General features: G+C 34.5%; 1 protein-coding gene across 3 annotated transcripts; it reads right to left on the reverse strand.

Annotated features, from left to right (window-relative positions):
• Positions 1–725: 725 nt before the first annotated feature.
• Positions 726–16949, reverse strand: LOC117919103 (probable LRR receptor-like serine/threonine-protein kinase At5g63710). Of its 3 annotated transcripts, none has more exons than XM_034836178.1 (11): positions 16594–16948; positions 14689–14862; positions 12870–13002; positions 12635–12706; positions 8461–8604; positions 8035–8100; positions 7187–7257; positions 6965–7108; positions 6250–6591; positions 2319–2713; positions 726–1356 (listed from the first exon to the last, which is right to left on the reverse strand). In XM_034836178.1, the coding sequence occupies exons 1-11, from the start codon at positions 16604–16606 to the stop codon at positions 1045–1047; spliced, it is 1866 nt and encodes a 621-aa protein (XP_034692069.1). In that variant the 5' UTR covers positions 16607–16948; the 3' UTR covers positions 726–1044. The 3 variants fall into 3 exon arrangements, with proteins under 3 accessions (XP_034692069.1, XP_034692071.1, XP_034692070.1); XM_034836180.1 differs by lacking the exon at positions 16594–16948 and adding an exon at positions 16284–16409; XM_034836179.1 differs by lacking the exon at positions 8035–8100 and having other exon boundaries at positions 16594–16949.
• Positions 16950–22416: the final 5467 nt, after the last annotated feature.

Consider the following 22416-nt stretch of genomic DNA (forward strand, 5'->3'; position numbering starts at 1 on the left):
CCTTGTATTTTTCAAAAACTAAACATAATATTAAGGACTTGTAAGAGAAAGGAAAAGAAGTGTTAAAAAGAATCCAAAATCTCTTTTTTGATTTAGCATAAAATCCTTTTATAATTAACAAACAATAAAGAAGAATAAGGAAACTGAAACAATGGGAAAGAAGCAAAAGCAGTACAAGCAAAGCTTGGAGCTTTGATAAAGACAATCCAAAAACCCTAAAGCCAATCAAAATTCAAGAATGATGTATGAGTAGAAAGAAATTTCTTATCGACAATAGCAAGTTCAAAACCAAACAATTTGTGAAAGAAACCATAGGCCTAAAGTATGTTTGATTTTTTTTGAAAAAATCTAAAGGAAAATAGAAAATACGAGGAAAAGAAAATAGAGAATAAAAAATAATAATAATTTTTCTCTTCTATATAAAGATCAAATATTTTAAAAATATATAAATTTCTAATTAATTATATATATATATATATATATATATATATATATATATATATATTTTATGATAAATTAAATATGAGAAAATTATTTTCCTTCCAGTATTATTTTCCGATAACCAAATATAACCTGAAGTACAACAATATTGAATATTATGAAAACATAAATGCATAAATATGTATGAGTCAAACTTCAACGACTTATATATGAGATTAGTAGTAACACATTCTCTAGATTTCATTCAAAGCGGGATACCCAAACAAAGTTAGAACCCAGCTTTCTAAAGAAAGAAAAAAATTTCATGATCATATTATTCATATTAAACCAAATTATTTGTATGAACGAGATCCTTTGAGAACCATATATGTCTCTACAGGGATTAACAGCAGTATCACACATTTATCCTTAAAGAGACTTGGCAAACCATAACCAATACCACACTCTTTGACACAAAACTATATGAAGTAGAACTCGGATTTGTATACTAATCATACTATGGTTTCTTACCTTGTTTTTGATTGTTATAAGAACGTACCGCTTGCATGAGAGTAGATAGCTTTGGTTTGGGGAGACATCCATTTGTAAATTAAGCTTCCTGCATTATCTTGCTTTAGACAACTGTATGGCTTCTTGGTCGTGGGTGGACTCATCTGCCCAAGCAAATTGGTGAGACAGGAGCGAGAAGTGTTGATTCCTTACCTCTTCAAGCCGCTCCCATTCGACCCATCTCGCTGCCAAACCCTCTCCTTGCAGCATGCTTACCACTTCAGCCATCTTTGGACGGTCCTCAGGTGAGCTCTGAGTGCAGAGCAGTGCCACCTGAACAATGGTCTCGACTTCTTTGGCATCAAAAGTCTTCAAGTTCCTGTCCACAATTGCGTCCAGCCTTTTCTCCCTTTGAAGCTTCCTGATCTGTTGGTACCATGTTCACATACTTATTGATCAACATTATGAAGAAAGCATTTGTTTGTCATTTATTTATTTGGTTATACAGAAAAATTCTACATGTAAGGAGAACATAAGTTAATGAAAAGAATTTCAGAGGTTTCTTGTCTAGGGAATGCATGTAAATATCCACAATAATACTATCTTTCATGAATTTTTCCTTAAGGTGAATTTTGATCCTCTGATTTGCTGTCAAGATTAAGGGTGCAACTTCGGCTTAACACAACCTCAATCTAATCTGATCTTTTTTTGGGCTTGGACAATTATTTTTAATACTTTGATTGGGCCTAGGTTAAGTTTTTTGGGTTGGGCTCAAAGCCTAATCCAAACCCGATTTAATGTTTTTATATTATTAATAATTTATATTATTCTATATCATAATATTCATTTTATATGGTTTTCTTAATTTTTAAAGAAAAAAAATGTTAGATCCTAATATATAAAGTACTATTTTACTTTTCTTAAAAATTTGATAAATTTATTTATTTTTATTATTATCATGAAATGTCGTCTTATTTATTGTTTAAATTTTTTGTATGAATATATAGAAAATAGAAGTTTAAAAAGATATTGTCATTAGGTTCAACCTAACCCAACCCAAATTTAATCCATACAACCCGATCAACTAGACTAACTTAAACCCAACCCAATTTAGAAAAATGAGTTTGAGTTAGAATTAAGTTTAGTACCTTGGGCTAGAAGTAAGGTTAGGCTATGTTTGAGTTGAGTGTTTCAAATTCAAATTGGGTTCAGATTGCCTACACACTGGACCCAATTCATGTGAGTTGTAGTCCTAGTCAAGATTGCTTGTTATGAGCAATATGGTGGTAATGTTGAAACTAATAGTATGTCAGGTTTATGCACATTTATTGGAACAGCATGCAATATGCAAAAATCTCAAAAGTATATGATGGAGCTGAAGATCTTACATGATCAAGCAATAGAACATCCTCCTCCTCTTCAAGCCGAGAAAAATCTATTGCGCGCTGACCAGTTACAAGTTCGAGAAGGGTTATACCATAACCAAAGACATCCGTCTTTTCTGAGGATTTTCCTGTGGACAGATATTCTGGGGCAATGTGTCCCATGGTCCCACGCACCTGAGTTGTCACATGAGTCAGTTTTGTATCAAGCAGTTTTGCTAATCCAAAGTCTCCAAGAATGGGTTCAAAATCATCATCCAGAAGAATGTTTGCAGCCTTTAAATCCCGATGTATAATCTTGGGATTGCAATGCTCATGTAGGTACTCCAAGCCATGGGCTGCGCCAAAAGCCACTTTTCTTCTTGTTGGCCAGTCCAAGCCTCTCTCCCCAGGTTTTAAATCTGCAGATGGATACTTATGCTCATGTTGGTTCAAATAATCGACAGGTAACAAATGGGAAGCTATACAGTAAACCAAATAATTGGGACAATAAACATCACGTCCATAATCAAGTTCAGAAGACAGTATAGTTATTGAAGCTGAAAAAGACTAGGAAAAGGAAAAAAAAGAAACAAGTGCAATCTAGAAATATCAAGATCGAGAAGTACATCCTATTTAAAGCATGGTTTTTTTAATTTTTCTCTTAATTCTTTGAAGCAGATATTGTTGAGGATGTTTAAATTTAATTAGACATTGCATCAAGGAAAATGTATAAGACTACATTTTCCAGAACTCAGGAGCAAAGCTAGACCTGGTAGTGAAGGAGTATCATGATGAAATATTGGAACAACTCATTGTTGAAAGATTGTAATGTCTGGAGGGATAAAATAAAAAAAACAAAGAGGAAAACTGTTCCTTTAGAAATCTCCACAACCACTTGTCAGTAAGAACATCTCAGACCAGACTATCACCCCCAAGCCCAGGATCACCCTCATCCTTAGGTGCCTGACTCCAATTGTCTAGACTTCTCGAAAATTTCTTGATAAACAATATTATGAAATGCAGGAGCTCTTGGGTTGCCTCCTAAAGTGATGCAATGTAACTCATAGGCCACCCACTAGTTCCACAACTTAGGAAGGAAGCTAGCTTCTCTTACCTGTCTTGGTTGGTGTTTTTTCCCAACAAAATATTCTATTTAAGGTTGATCTAAATCCTGATAAAATCATCAACAAACTGAAGATTCTCTTCCAGCCAGCTTTCATGAAATCTGTTGCATCCTGTGCAACAGTCTGCAAAGGACATCAATTATAGCTTAAGACTTCTCAAGCCTTAATCCAACGCCTGGCCTTCCATTCATTAACATCACCAATAGCTCATCCATCTACACCAGCTCCAACCAAAAAATTTCTAAACTAATTCATGATCTAGAATCTTTCTTTACGTCTACCTTGAGGACCAACCTTTCCTCATTGGAGAATCTTTCTCCTCGAGAATCTCGTTTATCTCTATCATGCCCAGCTTGTTCTACAAATGTTAGAAGTATCTTTTCTAAACCTTCCGGGAAGACATCTCCTAGCCAATCTCTAAAATTAAACTAGGAAGTTACCATATATTTTCTCATCATCACATTCCAAAGAAATGGTGATCAACCTCAAATATGATTGGTCCCCTTGAGGCAATGGGCATGGCAACTTGATTATCGTAGCAAACTGACTTCCAACAGTGGCAGTTTAAGTCACATCCTTGCAGATGCAATATCTTATTGCTCTATCCTGCCTCCATACTTGAGCTACAACTCTCTACTTCTTACTCTTCAATTGCAACTAAACTCATGACCCACATGTATGTCCAATAGCCTGGGAATGACCTGTCCAAATGAACTCCAGCCCAACCTGCACTTGCAAAACCTACGACCTCAAGATTGCTTGAAGGTCTCCAGATCCTCTAGCAGATGATCTTCACTTTTTGAAACTCTTTGTGGCCCCTGTGAACTGTCCTAATTTTCCTCTTCCTTTAATCACCAATTTCATAGCTTGAGACCATTGCAGCCAAAATTTTCCATCCAATGTCTGTCCAAGAAATTGTAAAGAGGTATTATCTCCTCCATATAACAGGGAAGCAGATGCAGGTTGAATCACATGCTGTATGGGACCTGAAGTAGCCACTGAAGACTTGTTTCCATGACGTCCACCAGCCATAGCAGTCTTCGTCATAAGGTTGAATTAGGCCTAGATGTGCTGCTGCTCTGATACTATGAAATTAGACAGAAAAAACGCAACTCTCTGTTCTATATTTTATTGAGAATGTAAGCCCTAAATATATAGACAATCTATTTAGGGAGATAATTATGAAAAAAATAAAATATTACTAAGAACCTATGAAACAAAAGGCCAAAAACTACGTGCTTACACGTCTTTATTTGAAAATAAAAAAACAGATAAACACTCTAATAAAATAATTGGATAATTAGCTAGAGTTTATCCAAAGTTATCTGCAACTCCTACTCGCCAATAGGCCCACCAGATTAGCCTGTCTCTAAGCAATATACCCAGGAGATTGCCCCATTAACTTCCTCCTGAAAATCCCATTAAGCAAATACTCCAAGTGTCAAGTTAAAAGAGGGTTCAGCCCTTAACCACTGCACAAAAAGTGGAACCTTCACATTGAAGAGTGGTCAACCTCAGATATCTGATCCATTGGCTGGTAAATGAGCCTTTACCTCTCTATCTTTCCATTAAATTATATTTACCAGCATATGCCCAGTGACATCCTAGAATTCATTTACCTTGAGATAGAAGAGGAAGCCTCCATGTGCCTTTCTGGTGAAATGCTACCATCTCCTTGTCCATTGCACATTACCTTCCAAGGAAAGCTTTGGCCTTTGGCTTGAATACAAGACTTAGGAAGAGAAAAATAAGACAGAAGAGGATGCAGACGAACAACCATGGGAAAATAAAAGAAGAAAAGAAGCAACTTCTAGACATGAGTGAAAACAAGATCGAGTGCCTTTGTAAAACAGATTTTTCAAACATGCCAGTTATTTGCTTCTAGGGGTTTGACAAGAGCTCTAGGGAAGAGTATTATGGCATTGTGCTTTATTAGATACTCTTCATGTTTGTTTTCTAGGGAAATTCCAGGATTTTTGAGTATAAGAAGGCCAAACAACAACTAATTAGGCTAGAATCTATTACCAAACATCTCTTTTGGGTTGCTGTCATCAGAAGTTTGCATGTACTCTTAGCATCATACTTTTGGATAGAAATGCAACCTTATCAAACAAGAAATGGTAGCAGTGCTTGTTAGTTCCCTAGCCTAATCTTCATCAAACTCAATTTTAAAGGGCATTTTTGAGTATCATGGATGATTGGTAATCAAGGTTATTTTAGAGACTACATGGGTGGGCTTACAGGGGTTCCTCCAAAGCATTATCATTCTGATATAGCCATTGAGGCTAAGATTGAGGCATTGAACTCTGTTAGAGGCCTAAAAGAGGCAACTGCAGTGGGAGTTCAGATCCTAATTTTGGAGGGGTCATAATCGTTTTTTACTCTTGAGTGTCCTGATGTGGAAAAAAGTCATGGAGGTATGACTAATAAATGAGGTGGATTTTCATGTTTCAATTACACGAATGTTCCTTTGCATGGAAGTCAAAATCATGCAACCAGGAGTTGGATAAAAGGGTTGCCTTCTCTTCTATGGAGTTTGTTGTGGACTCCCTCTTCCTGTATGAGCTTCTTAGGTTTTGCCTTGTTTTGGGTGGGTTGCTGATGGGGTGTTTGGGTTACAGACTGCTTTGTGGCTGGATCTCTCTGGTTTATTCTTCCTTTGCTTGAAGAATTTCTCATTTTTCAAAACTTCATACAAATGCTAATATAGTAAAGTATTAATCATAAAGAATCACAAAACACATTTCCTATCGAGACTAATCTAATTCCTTAAATGCACAAAACAGAGCAGGAAAGATAAAATTGAGACATAGTGCTCATATAGGGACTACCTCTCAAGCGGTATGCAACACTGAGATTTTGCATGAATGGATAAACAAGAATTCTCTCATTGAAGGTTGTGCAAAATCCAATCAACCGAAGAAGATTCTTATGAACTGCTACACTAATCAATTGAACTTCCCTCTGGAATGCAGCCTCTCCTCCAGGATTGTGATAATCTGAGAGGCGTTTCACAGCAACCTTTGTGCCATTTGGGAGAACACCTCTATAAACTTTACCAAAGCCTCCCTGTCCAATTATGTTGCTCTCACTAAACTCATCAGTGGCAAGCTGCAGTTCATGCCATGAAAATCTTCTCACTTGGCCAAATGAAATTTTGCATTCATCTTCACCTGGAAAGATAAAAATCTATGGGACATTAATTTCACAACAGTAGAGTCAAGGAAATCCCAACATAAAAATATGATATTCGTCTATAAGAAACTTGAGCAAATATGATTAAAAAAAATAAAAATAAATAAAAATAAACAGGAAACAGAATACACAACTGCACTCTCACCAATTCAAGCTTCAAATAGGATAGGACCAATTGGAGAATATTGGTCCATAAATCATCATGTCACCTTAACATGATCTCAAATGAGGTGGAATGAGTGGACCATTTGATTGTAAGGAGTCTACTGAACAAACATCATGCTTATGAGGCTGTCATCTACATTCATGCTTAATGAACAGTACAAAAGCAGAATGAAAAGAAAAATATACCAGTAACATCATGAAACACATCACGCTTGATTTTATGTGCGTAACAGTATCGGTAAGCAAATATGGCTCCAAGGGATAGAAGTATAAATGCAGCACAAATTGCCACAGGAGTAACCACCCTGAGTTTTGATTTTTTGGTTGAAACTGCCAAAATATCTCAAAATCAGATTCCCTTAGATAAATGAACACAGAAATGAGACTGATGCAAAGATATGGAGATACCTGGAATGGTGGAGCCTGAAACACATGGTTGCTGCAAGCTGGAGCCACAAGTAAGACGGTTTCCTGTGAAACTGGCATAAGAGATGTATGAGATAGACAGTAAGCATCAACAAAACAATTGGGAGTTTGAGCAGAAAGTTTGTTATTAACTTTACACAAATACAAGCATCATACATAGACCAATGAGTTAAGAAATAAATATATAGACTTGCTCCCTCGTTGCATCTAAAATTGAGATTTAAAGTTGAATGACCCATTAATGATGAGCAACTATAAACATGCGCTTGAGAAGGTTTACATCAAACTCGATCAATTTAATTCTTTGTTCCCACCAAGTTGGCATCATTCTAAAGTTTTGTACTTACAAACTGACCTTGTCATGACTCTCTACAAGCTTTTTCTTTCTTTTCTGTTCTTTTCTTTTTTTCCTCCTTTAGCTTCTTGGTCCAACACAGTTTATACCTAGATTTTTTGTTGCCACCATTGTAACTAGATCATTAAGACTTGTAGACAAAATGACATTATTTGTTGAGACAGTAATGTCAATGTTATCAGCTGATCAATTACAATACTAGATCCATACAACATGGTCCTGTAGCAGTATTCTTCCACAAAGGATTCAATGACAATCAAGTGATTTTTCATCCAAGGACCAATTATTGTCGTCAACAGAAAGAATATTTTTATTCACCCCTAGAGGTTTAAATTAACTAAGTTGATAAGAAAAAATGCTGACATCATGAAACTACCTGATGTGCTTACTAGATGAATAAAGAGACAACCTTATATCATAGAACACAGAAAATTGGAACTAGAAATTGAAAAGAGATGAAATATCATGAATTTACTTGAATGTTGGAACTGAAAATAGTTGCTCTGGAATTCTTCCAGTTAAGTCATTGGATGAAAGGTCCCTGTGCATAGAAGAAATTTTTAGTTGATATGAATAAGGAAAATAACACAAATAATACCAACTAACAGCACCCCCTACAGTTCCGTCAACCCTGTAATATTTTCAAATGACTCAGGAACTGGTCCACTTAATACCCTGAACCACAGCAATGTTTCCGCTCAGGAGAATATGAAAGTCAAATACATAGATGAAAGTTTCCTACAAGATCTGTGATTTAATGCAGTTGTAATGTTTCACAAACAAAGAAAGATTTTGCAAACTGACCAACATAGCCAGAGTTATAAGGAATTCCTATTGTGTGAGTATGATTCTTTAGACATATAAGAAATCCAAATTTTCAATAAACAGATAACTGACTTACAAATGCTTTATGTTTGACAATTGACCCCAACTAGAAGGAATAGAGCCACTGAAGTTGTTACGCGCAAGATCCAGATTTTGTAGGTTTATCATGCTGCTCAGATAATCAGGCAATGCACCCGACAGATTGTTATCCTTTAAATCCCTACACATATTCAAGTATTACATATCACATGCTCAGTTCATCATCAGGAATATTGCATGAAAGACAACAGAAAAGTAAAATAAATAAACAATGAAAAAAAATCCCAACATAAGTTTTTTATGCTTAGCATCAGTACAACCATGTCAAAATGAGACAAAAATGCTTCTTTCACTTGCATGTTTCATTTCTGGAACATCTCTCACATAACAGATATTCTCAAAAGTGGAGTTCCTAGCTGGTGCATATGTGAACATGACATCTAGGATGAATTGACCACTTGTTCCTCCATTACCTTAGCTAGTGGAATTAGGCAGAGCATTTTGTTAGTTGCTGACAATACACCACCTGAATGCTGTTGAGGCATCAAATTTCACTTTTCAATAGTTCCAAGCATGTTGATTCATCCAAATTCATCAATTGTTGACCTCCCTCATAGAGGCCTTGCGTCATTAGTGCAAACCACAACCTCATTTGACACTAAGAGTCGGACATTGGTACAAATGGTTACCTCATAGAACTTAGAGAAGATTGTTGTTGAAGAAATTCTCAAAAATCCCAAAGTCAACAATTGTCATCTGAAAATTTTTGAGTTGGACCCTAATACCCATCACACCAACAAGTTGCAAACTACCAAGGTCGTCTAAGATGGGATTGTAATGCTCAATAGCCCCCAAACAAATGAACATATTACATAAGGTCCTCTTTATAGCATTGACACTGTCGGTTTAAAGCAATGAAGGTGAAGACATTGCTTTATACTAAAGAACTCGTGAAAGAGGGCATCCCATAGGTGCATCGATTCAAGGTCTCGGTTTTAATACCAAGCACATGCCCACTTGGTGAGAGACTTTGATAATTCACTAAGTCTAAAGTTATGATTAAATACCAAATGTTAAGACTTTTGCTCGGCTTGTGGCTAAAAAGAAGGTTTATACCAATGATTTGCTTCAATTGGGGAGACCCTACAATGCTCTCAGCCTAGACCCATGCATTATGTGTTCAAAGAGTAGTGAATTAGTTGATCATCATTTTTTTCATTACCCCACTACACTAAAACTTTGACATGGATTGTTCTACATAGCCAATCTCAAGTGTGTTCCTCCTAGACTCTGAGTAGAGATATTTGGAATCTCCTTTTAGTGCTTTGGCAGTCTACCAAAAGGGAAAAGTCTTTGGTAGGTGGCTGTCTTATCCTTTATATGGGTTGTATGGTTGGAGAGGAATGCAAGGACATTTGAGGATAAATGAAGCTATGTGGCTGCCATTTGGTATCTGTTCAAATAAATAAATAAAGTTATGATTAAATCCATTGATCCTGAGGGATTAATGAAGCAGTGAAGAGGCTTGTGAGCATTCCTGGTGTAACACTGAAAATCTCAAAGCAGAAGCAGAGTAACTCAATGGATAGGGTTAACCAGCCATCTCGAGGGCATATAATCAGAAAGCATCAAACTCTGGCACTGGTTTTAGTGTTGCCTTTGCTCTTTTCTTTGCAGAAAGGCCTTTACTTCAACTAGTGTAATGTAACCCAGGTAGGCTACATTTGGAAAGGCTGAAGAATCTCTAGGGTGAGAAGTTGAACCGATAATCTGCAGCTGATCACCCCAAAGGGTGGGATTGCAACATGAGGTAATCATAACATACATTCTCCCTATGGATTAAAGAGAATGAAGGCAAATCAATGCATAATTTTAGGTTTGACAAGATATAGGAGAGTAGGATTCACTGCAGTTAGGATGCGAGATTGAGTTTAGTGCTGGTAGGATTTGCTCAAATCTTCTTTGTAAGCTCCCATGTTGCTTTGCATCATTATCCTTTTATTGTACTACCTCACTAGTGGAGCCAGTTTAATGTTAATGGTGGGTTCTTGGTAGGAAAGGATATTAGCAATGGAATGGTAGCCCAAGGCATTTGGAGATTTTCAAGGTGAGCTTAACAGTCCTAGGAGATGAGAACCAAAAAAAAAAAAATCCTTCTCCCACTGTAAATCTCCTTTCAGAATGAGCCTCTTGAGCCCCTCGTAAGAGCTCAAAGGGATAGCTCATGTTAGCAATAAAGGTCTCAACCAATTGTACTGGATCAGTAATTTTATCGGCCTAACATGTACTAATGGTGACATGAGGGCTACCCCTCTCATTTAATCCACCCAAAAATGAGTTCAATATATGTTCACTCTATCCTATCTCAGCTAGCCTGTAGCTTTATCTATTAAAGCAAGATCCTCAACCCAATCTTGGAAATTTGCTGATGTGAGTTTTCTTTCACTAAAATACATGAAGTTTGTATGGACCTTGCATCACCTGAACTGTTATTTGAACAAGTAAAAGTTATGTCTTGGTCCGAATGGGTTTAGCATTTATCTTCTGTATGTCCATGGGATTTTGAAAAATCCAAACAGATACATTATAGGCATATAGAAATTATTGAACCATTGTTTAGTAAAAATTGGATAGGTTCAATCTATAGTCATTGGAAACTTTGAGTGCTACTGTTGATTTGGTCATGCATTAGCATTTAGGTGCTACATCCTAAAAAATACCTTCAAAGAAGTATGAAAATAATCAGAATGGCTATGGGGGAAGTGAACTTTGCATGGAAGGAGGGACATGCCTCTACATCACAGCCCATAAGGATTATATTGATGCCACCTTGAGGGGTTTACATCAACAACATTCCCAGAGAGTTGGAATGTCAATATTCATAAGGGGGTTATGCCAACATTACCAAGGGTTTTGGCTCAATACCACTGCAAAGGGCTTTTGTTGACACCACTACTATGATAGTTAAATTGACACCAACCTTCAAGGATTAGAATCAGACCATACCAAGTGAGGTTACACTCATGTCATCTTTAGGGAGGTAACATGAAGTCATCAACACCATCCTAGGGAGTAAAACTGAAACTTTGAGGGAGAGAGAGCCCCCCTTCATGCATAAATAGAAAAAATAAACAATGAGATGATGGATGTTGTCCTACCCAAAAGTGGATGGGTGTCTTTTCACATTATCCTCATTATATGGGCTTCTAAGACATTGAGAAATCTACCTAAGGAGTAGCAGGTCATGCTAAGTGTTGTCTTAGCATGAGATATGAATTGGAATATTTATTCATATATCCCAATATGAGACACGTCCTCACATGAAAGGAAAATGATTTAATTTATGCGGCATTAGACCACCAATCACTAAACTGTGCCTCCTAGCCAATTTGGTGAGATATCCAATGTGTTACACTCAAACATGTGGGAATGGTGGATAACTCCATGAGGAGAATCCAAATTAGGTTATTAATAACAATATTTCTTATCAAAAAAAAAAAAGTCATGCCAATTCCCATACTCTGTTGGAAAGTGTCCCAAATTCTTAATTAGTAAAAATTCCTTTTTTGTAAAGAATATTATATAGAATATTTCCTAAATTGATATGTTATTGTAATATTAGATTTCCTTATAGAAAAAGGAAAGTTGTTAGAAATATCTCTATAAATATTCTAAGTCATGAGGGGAAAAAGTAATGAGATGGAGATATGCTTGTAAAGACCATATGAGGTCGATAAAGATGTGAGGAAGAATGGGAGACACCCAGTGGAGAGAGGGGCTCATGGTTCAGGGTGTGGAAACAAAGAGAGGGGAAACATTGGATGTTTCAGGAACCCAATAGTCGTATTTGATTTTGTTCTCTATAATATTATCTATGGTATAATGTAAAGATTTTCTCTCATCTATGGATGTAGGCATGGTTGGCTGGTCAAACCACGTTAAAACGTCATGTACCATGTGTGTGATTGTTTTATCTTTGTATTCTTAAATTAACATTATTTGCATTAAAGTTTCTGCTAGCACAACATAAACTACAAAATAATAGTTAAAATAAAAATGTACTATGTGAGCAAATGCAATTTCTTCATCACCTTGTGTCTAAACAAAAATTATTGAAGTTAAAAGGCATAATACTCTCCTAGAAAGATAATTTGCATGAAATACCTCATCATTCAATGAATGAAACCTTACGCGTCAAGAAGATAACTTACAAGCTAGCCAAAAACTTCAGTTTGGTAATTGAAGGTGAAAGAGTTCCTGAAAATCCCTTGGAAGCCAGGCTCCTGCAAATTAGTAGATTCACAAACTAAATGTGCTGCAAAATATACACAAATTAACCCACAAAAGCAATGTCAATCAATTAAGATCAAGACTACCCATTCCTTTAACCTAAAGATGCGGATAAATGAATGAAACAGCAACATCTTTTCTGATGGAAAAACTTACAACGATATGACATTTCCATTCCTGCAAGTTACATTAGACCAACTGAAGCATGGGCTTACAAAATGATCATTCCAATCTGTAATTCTGTTATTCGAATCATTTAGAGTCTTCAGAAAATCAACCAGTGCTTCACCTAAACATTAGCATAATTGGAAAACCCATATGTCAAAAAAAAATAAAATAGAAAAAACAAAACCAACAAGGCAACCTTTCATATGACCAATTATTTTCCAACAAGTGCATGTAATCCACATGATGATGCAATTAAAGATATCAAACCAAAAGGAGAAAAAAAGTAAACAAGTACATACATACATACACATATATATAATAAAACTTGGAGTACGTTTTGCAAATATATTTTTGTTGTCAACTAATTGGGTGAGAAGGAATTTGGATATGTGAATGAGTCATGTTTTAGATGGGATTTTTAATTGTCTTCATTGTGAATTGGAAAACATTTAAAAGTCAATTTGTTTTTCTCATAAACTATTTAAAATTAAAGCATTTTAGAGTTTGAATAGATGTCCTTATTCCTAATTTATTATTGGGGTTATGATGATAACTTCATATGATTAAATAAACTGTTGTCCAAGGACCATACACAACACAATAAACTCATTCCATTTCCTCAATAGGTAAATTTCACTCAAACCACCTGGGGTTTGGAGTAAATACCCTTAATTATCATTGGTTTCAAATTTCATTGATTAGAGCTCTTATAGACGATACCCATTTATAAAATTTATTTTTTTAGAGAGATTTTAAATATAAAGATTTTAGGTAAGTGTATTTAACAATTCTCTAAAAAAAAAAATTCTATAGATGGAATACATCTATAGGGGTGCTAACTGATGAAATTTGGAATCAGTGGTGGCTTAGTGTATTTATACTAACCTGTAGAGGTGTAAGTGAAATTACCCTTTCCTTGACACTTTTGCTTGAGATGTCCAAACACCCAATCATTATTTAATGACAAAAGTATATGCATTGAAAAAAATAAATAAACAGATACAAACACCAAACAATAAATTCGGCTTATATTAAAAACTTTCAAAAAATGTTATCACGGAATGCTCAATTGATTGCATCAGTAGTGACACTAGGCATCAATTGCATAAAGCATAAAACTAGAGAAATCTTCAATAAGATGAGATGTCCAAATTGGAATTGTTCAAAATAATTAAAGCTTAAGTAAGATAAGCATCAAATAATTGCATTTATAGAAGCTGAATGTTTATGCTAATAAGCATATTTCAGTGACCTTTGATGCATCCAATTCAATTGCAACTTTGAGAGGATTGTTCAATTCAAAGTATATATATAAAATGATAAGACTGCTCAATGATCTATATTCTGTTGACTGGTCTTGCATTTAGCATGGTTACAGCACTCCAGATCACTGGACTTTGAAACTGTGTGGGCATTCACCCAAATACTTCCGTGATTCAATTAAATGTTGCAATTGGTGACTGCAAGTGTTGAATTGTAGTCATTGCAGTGAATATATGCCTTAATTAGTGGTGCAAATAGGTAATCTGGTTACAATTTGAATGCAACTCTGCATCCATTCAAGTGAGCAATATAAACTAGATGTTTATGGCTAAATGCTGAGAAACACTGCAAGTTCTCAACCGTTGATAGAGCTTACTAAAGAAAATCACAATGAAAAAAGCATATAGGAACATTAAAAGTAAGTGCCATCCTGATAACCTTCATTCTTGTAAACTATGATATCTGATAAATATATTCGAAGAAATCAAAGCCATACACAAAATGGATGACAAGATATTAATGTAATGACTAGATTGAGCCATACCCTCAACATCAGGGCCATTAGATGAATAACTGAATCTTAGCATAACAAAGAGTATGAGCCAGCTCAATATTAGCTTTAGAGGGACCAGACAGCATGACAGGAGCCCAAAAGCGTAACTGTCTCCACCTTCCAAGGAAGATCCAACCAGTGCTCTTTTGCTTCTTTTCGGTAATTCTAAGTGAAAGAAAGGGTTATGTCAATGCGAAATTGTGAAAAAGAAAAAAATTCTATCATTTCATCATAAGAGTGAAAGAAATTCAATTCAGAGAGTTAAAGGAGTAGTGATTCCAAGGTAAGGTAAAGTAAAATTGTGAACTAAAACCATGGATTTGAAGTGTAATTTTTCAAATCATCATGTAGCTTATGCAAGTGAAGCACACAATGGAAAAGTTAGGATACAACCATTAACATTTAAAAAAAAAAAAAAAAAAGGAACGGAGTTTCACGACGAAGCTATAACAAGTGGCAGTTATGCACTTATACTAGTAGTATAAATTATATAATTATGAAAGAACGATAAATTACATTAAGCAATTCTCCAAATGGACACAAGAGCATGTCTGCAACATTTTGAAAAGTCAGGGATAAGCTTGTTTCTATTTGGAAAAGGAAGTCAGAAAATAGTTTCATACCACTTTGCATTATTCAGAATTATATACTACAGTTTTTGACTCTTGAGCTTCTTTTCCCAAATTAAGCAATTGAGAGTGATATTTGATATATTTTACATAAATATATACAAAAATATGAGGAACACCAGATTCTTCGAAGAGACTTCCAACAAGATACAATGCACAAATGGTCCATCCATGCAAAAAACAAAAAAAAAAAGCATAAAAGAAGAGAAAAAAAAATGTGGGGGGGTTTAGTGGCAACATCCTGGAAAGAAAAGGAAATAAACTTTTTCTTTTTCTATTTTTGGGTTGAAGAATCATATCCCCTGGGTGCCCACATGAGTCGCATCGATGCTTGAAACATCTCTTTGCTATTTAACCAGTGGTATTTCCATAACCCCATTTAAACCAAAACCAAAGTCAGTAATCCATCAAAGGAATTTTTTTGTCCTTCTTAATGAGAGTGATTAACAATATTTGTATTGGCCAAAACCAACCAACTAAAAGAAACCTACACAAGTTGAATCATTACCAAAAAGTATATTCACTCACATCTGTCAAGGATTAAGGGCCCAAAACCACTCAATCAGTTAATGCCTCTGTACCAAAACATAGTAAACTAACAAACCCTAAATTTCCCCCTAAATTAACTCAAATTCACCTATTACATGATTTCTCAAACTAAATTGCCCCTTTAGGTGAATGGGACCATTCATCCTCCTTTTCGCCATACCAAATTTAGGGAAAAACAGAAACTGGACAACAAGACAAAAACAGAAAATTTCACGTTTGAGTCAGACAAATGGTATCAATTTGAGTGCAAAAATTCAGTACTAAAATAAAAAAGAAAGAGAAGAATTAAAACCCCACTAATAACAACAGTAAAGACAACTAGAAGAGCTTTCAAGAACTACACATGACTGCTGATTAAACCACCCAAATCAAAGAAACCCATCAAGGAAATTCTGACAAAATCACAACCTAATCATGGTTTCGCAGGACAACGAACTTGAGACGCCAACAGAGTCTAAATAGTGATGATTGAAAATTGTTCATACTCCATCTATTTCAAATACACAAATGGTATGAATTAGAAAGCAAGAGTCCAGTACTGAAGAAAAAAAGAACCCATCACCAAGAACAGAAACAACTACAATAGCTCCAAGAAGCACAAACAGGAGCTGGTTAAACCATCTAAACCAAACAAACCCATCAAGGAAACACTGATGAAATCACACCCAATTCATGGTTCCATAGTATACCACACTCAAAACCCCAAAAAAGGAGTTACCTGGTCTAGCCATGGCTGCTGCAACCCACTATGAAACAACAACATCCACAAGAAGAAGCACAAGATGATGAGTGCAATTATCATGGTCATTATCGTCTCAATTTGCTAGATGTGCTTGTGTAAGGGACCCACAAACCACTAAACAAGAAAAAAGATGAGAAAAGAGAAGGCGAAGGAAAAGAAATTCTTCGAAGGGCCAACTGGGAGGATATGGGAAGACGACTTGATCAAATGAAGTGGTGGTGGTGGGGAATGAGAATCCCACTTATGAATGCCTTTTTTGTATAATATTATTGAGATTTGGGATGGATGCTTTGGAGCAAAGAGGGCAATGACGCTTGAGTGAAGAGCGAACCTTCCTGTGCTGCGCTTTGTGATCTTAATCCTCAGTTTGCATGGGGCCAAGTTCCGTGGAGATGTCACCTTGCCTTCAGGACTGCCTATTATTGTAGAAAGTAGTAAAAGTACATAAAATAAAAAATAAAATTAAAATATTCAGGATTTTTTATTTGTTTTAGAAAATTGTAAAATATATATAAAAAAAATTGAACTACTGAATTATTTTTAAAATTAAAATGGTTTATTAAAAAATAAAATAATTGCCCCTTGTTTCCATGGTGGCGATTCAGATTGGGACAATGATGGGCAAACATCTCAATTTATGTGAGTTGGTGATTGTGGATGAAGCATTTGGAAATTTTCATTAAAAAAGGAGTAGGACCTAGGTTTCACTTTTGGTGTCATTTGGTGCACTTATCTTTTTCAAGAAAAGATCTAATGGGATTGGATGTGAAAAGCAATAATGGGATTGGATAAATACAAGATTTGATTTTAAAATTTGAATGGCATTTGGAATGAATTCCAACTTCATTGTCTCATTCCACTTTGTCTCTTTTATATAAAGAAATAAAAATAAAATAATATTTCACCATTTTTCTTTTCCTATCTCCTTTTTAGTAAAAGCAAATAAAAATGTAAGTTAATTTCTCAAATATGAAATCAAAGTTATTAGGTTAGGTGGATCCAAAAAATTGTCTAAGGCCTATTTTTATAGTATAAAAAAATAAGTTTTCATAATATAAAAGTGAGTTTCACTATTGAATGATAAGATTCGTGAAAAATACAGATCCACAATATTATATTTAAACTTTAAGAATAGAATCTAAAGAGAAAAAATTATAATAAGAACAAATTTTTTTAATTAATTCTTTAATTAAATAAATTCACTTAGGGTGTAAGTTTTGAAAACTAGGAATGATAATGACTTATGAAAGTTAAGAAAACTAATTTGATGAATTCATTGTTAATATAACATTACTCATTTTCATATTTTTAAGTGGATGAATCAATACTTTTTTTTTTTTTTACTTGTATTATTTATATACATTTACTTATTTGATTATTTGTTTTGAAAAGTATTTCACTTTAGAGTTCTTTGAAGCACTTACATTTTTAATCATGGTGTGTTTAATCAGCAAATTTGTGTCGGGGGCATCAAGAGAAGATTTCCTTGAATTTTTAAAAGAGTTAGGACTTATGTAGTAACTGTTTTTGAAAATAGTTTTTAAAAAGTGTTGTTTAATTTTTATAAAATAAAAGTCTATTTAAAAATAGAAAATATTTTTAACCTATTTTTCATATTTTTAAATATATATTTAAAATAATTTTATATTTAATGTTTTATTTTTATTCCTTTTATGTGTTTATATAATTATTTTTTAAAATAATTCTTAAAAAATAACAAAATAAAACAATTAAAAAATGTTATCAGAAAATACCATATTTTTTGTTCTTAAAATATAAAATAGTCTTTAATTACTAAACGTATTTTATGTGTTTCTTATTATGAATAATAAAAAATTATTCTTAAAAACAATTTCCAAAGAGATAATTATTTGTAGTACCAAATATTTTCACTTTCTCCTTAGTAATTCATAATAAATGGTAAAGACTGGAATTCTACTTTAAAAAAGTAATTCTTACAAATGAAGTTCACTTTAGAATCATTTGATCCACTTAGACTCTTAATCAACATTTATTTAGTGGGAGTACTGTGCCAAGGGCATCAATTAAAGGTGTTTGTTTTATTTGGAATGTTTGATTAAGTTCTGAATGTATAATATATTGCATTTCTATATGCAAAATTTTTGATGTAATTTGATTTTTCTTTTTAATATTTGCTTGAGGAGGAATAATAAATTTATTTAATTTTCATGGAATTCCATTTAAAAAAATATATATTTTATCTAGTACATATGGTTGTTTTTACACTCAAATATGTTGAAATCAACTATATGTATTTTAAATAAAAATAAACATTTTCATTTTCTACTTAGTAATTCATCATTAATAATAAAGGTAAGGATCAAAGTTTTATTTTTATTGTATTACAATAAAAAAAAATTATATTATACAAATTATTATAGAAAAAATGTTACTATTATCTACCATTTCATTTTCCCAACTAAAAAAAATATATTTATTTATTTATGGTTGTTATGTTGTTTCATTCACTATTTAAATTTTGGTATGAAAAGGTTTAAAGGAGATATCATGGGTGAGTTCAACTCAATCTATCTAAAATTTAATCCATACAATCTTATCAACCTAACCAAACCCGACTCTAAACAAACCAAATTTGAACCTAATTTAAATTTTAAAAAACTAAATTTTGGAATGCATGGATTAAACACCTTTGGTTAGAATTTGGGTTGAATGTTTCATTGGCCACAAATCCATCCCAACTCATCGAGGTTATATCCTTGTATTAGAAGTGAAATAGTGCTGATATAAATAATTTATTAAATCAATAACGAATTTATAATGAATTAATTACAATACTAGGGATAAAAAAAACTTAGTTGATTGAAGGTATAAGTAAAAGAAAAAAGAAAAAGAATTTAAATGATATTTATGGTTAATGATTTTGGGCATTATGAAATTTAATTAATATTAACAATTTCTCATACAAATAGAAAAGAAGGCAAAAAATCTTTCACAAGCTATAATATTATCTCTCATTTGGTTTTAAGTTCTTATCAAAGTCAATCTCTTGTTGGATTTTTAAAAATAGTCTTTTCATAATCACTATCACGTTTTCGTGTCCCATCCTTTCTCACAATTTGCCTTCTTTATCTTTTTTTTCTTTTTCTTTTTTCACGCAAGAACATACCACTTTCATCTATCATTTATAAAGGTATGTCCTCACTAATATCCATTGTCAAATAATATTAGTTCTTTTTTATATCATTGTTATCAAAAGAAAATTAATTTTTTTATATTGTTGGTATGTGGTTATATTAGATAGATTTTAAACTTGAATGGATTATTGGATTATAAGGTTTTTTTTTTTTTCATGCTCATTTATTCACTATGGAGCTATGATTTCATGTAGAAACTCCGAGCATATATGGAGTTAGTATTGTAGACCCCCTCAGATGGGGGACTTTTTTTTCTTTTATTTTCTTTTCTTTTTCATTTCTTCTGTTGGCCACCCTGAGATTGCGCTGCATTGGGCAGCTAGATGGGACTGATGGGGTGAGCCGTTCTGGGGTAACCAAAGAGATTGAGGTGATGGTCTAGGGAGACAGAGGAGCTAGTTCTGCAAGCGGGTGATAGCAGGGATAGATAGCTTGGAGAGCAAGCTAGAGAAAGGGGGATTTTTATCGGTTTTTTTTTTTTTTTTTTTTTTTTTTTTTGCAGAGCTGGGAGGGCAAGACACCTTAGAAAGAGATCTTCCTTTGGCTGTTGCGGGGAGATACAGGGTGAGCTTGAAGGAGAGGGAGATTTTTTTTTTTGGAGAGAGCTTGAGAGTGAACCAGTGAGGAGCCTTAGAAAGAAAACTAAAGGAGTAGGGGAAGAGCTTGTCAATCCAATCCAGGTATGATTTCGACACTCCTTTGTATTTTCTCATTTCAGAGTGTTCTATCTTGTTTCCTGATAGTTTTTGGGTTCATTGGATAATTTAGTGTGGACGTCATGGGCCACTTGTTTGCTTTTCTATGTCTGCTTTTTTATGTGCATGCTCTGTTAGGACCTCAAGTTCCGATGTCTTTGTTTCCCTTTGGAAAACACTTGATGTATTAATCTCTCCCTGAGTTTGATAAATAGAAATCCTATTCTCACGTCTTGAGATTCTTCCACCTATATTGAGCTCACTGATCAGCATGAGATAGAGCTAAATATAACAACCTTACTTCCCTTTGGTGCAAGCTCTATTTTTCCTTCACTATATCCTCCGTTTTGGGCGTTCTTTTTTTTTTTGGAGAGAATATCATGCTTAGGTTGGTCGTCTGGATTGGGGTGCTTCTGAGGGAGCTGAACATCAGAGTCGTTGGGAGGTACCTAGACAAAGAATACATATGAGATTGTTTGGGCGCTTTAGGTTGATGAAGCTGTTGACACTATAAGTTCTGCCTCGGGTGGATCAATGGTAATATTTGGTGTTTATCTCTCATTTTTTGGGTATTTTGTGCCCATCAAAGAATAGGAAGTTTCATCTTCAAAGCTAGAACTGGACCTCAGTGGTGGTAACAAGTGGTGAAGTTCATGTTTGATCTAAAGAATGATGCAAGAGAGTTGAAATATTCTAATATGAAATTGAATTTGGAAAATTTTGAACTTGGATTGCTGCTATTTCCATGCCCATCTCTAACCTGTTTCTCTCACTGCCATATACCACCCTTCTCTCTCTCTCTCTCTCTCTCTCTCTCCATATTTTCATCCCACTCACTACTCATCTCCAACTTCATACCCCACTAATCTCATACCCGTCACCATCTTCCTCTCTCCACATCTCATACCCATCTTTAAACCCACTTCTCTCTCTAAACCCTCATTCATACCCATTGAACCCATTTTCTTCAATGTTTCTCACTCATTTTTTTTTCATTCACTTCTCTCTCCTTCCCACGTACACGAAAGCCCTATGCACGCATCACCCAACCCATATTCTCATACCCACCGAATCTATCTCACTCAACCTAACCCATATTCTCATACCCACCGAATCTATCTCACTCCCCATCCTTCTCATTTCCTGTATCCACCACATGTATAAACACTCATTCCATTTCACTCCATTTTCAATCTTCACACCCATCTCTATACCCGTCCCGCTTACCTCCATATCCATATCATCATTTTTTTCAAAAAAAATGCCCTCATACCCGTTTCTCTCACATCTCTTATCCATCATACCCACTATCTCACCACATTTCCATCCTACCTTCATGCTTCATCAAACCCTCCACCATTTCCATTTCTATCCCCCAATATCCATTACATCCATGGCTCTCACTCACTCCACCACCAAGTCATCCTTCCTCACTCAAACTCCCTTCCATTCCCTCTCATGCGCATGCAGCCCGTATGCATGCTTGTTCTCCATCTTGACATCTTCAATACTTGGTGGCTTCACGTTGGGGAGCGGATAATGAAAGATTTATGGGTATATATGCTGCAAGCTAAGATTTCGGCATGGCTGCAAAGAGGATCAGAGGAACTTCCTAAGGACCCCAAGTAAATTCCTTGAAGTCTGGTGTTAGCATTACCATGGAACTCCTAGGCATTTGAAAGATTTAATGGAAATGGGTTTGTGGTGCCTTTTCTTTTATTATTTTTTTATTCCTTAAAGACACGTTGTGCACGTTTGGCCATGCTAAAGTCATTTCTTTTTTGTTATTATTTTCTTAATTCTCTCCAACTTTTGATGTCAAAGATTTCATTTTCAAAATTTTAATTGTAAGATAATTTTCCAAGACTTCGGTTCTAATTTAATTTCTCATAGCTCTGTTTTTAATTTATTTTTTCAAAAACTTCCAT

Source organism: Vitis riparia, chromosome 7, assembly GCF_004353265.1.
Source record: "Vitis riparia cultivar Riparia Gloire de Montpellier isolate 1030 chromosome 7, EGFV_Vit.rip_1.0, whole genome shotgun sequence".
NCBI lineage: Eukaryota > Viridiplantae > Streptophyta > Magnoliopsida > Vitales > Vitaceae > Vitis > Vitis riparia.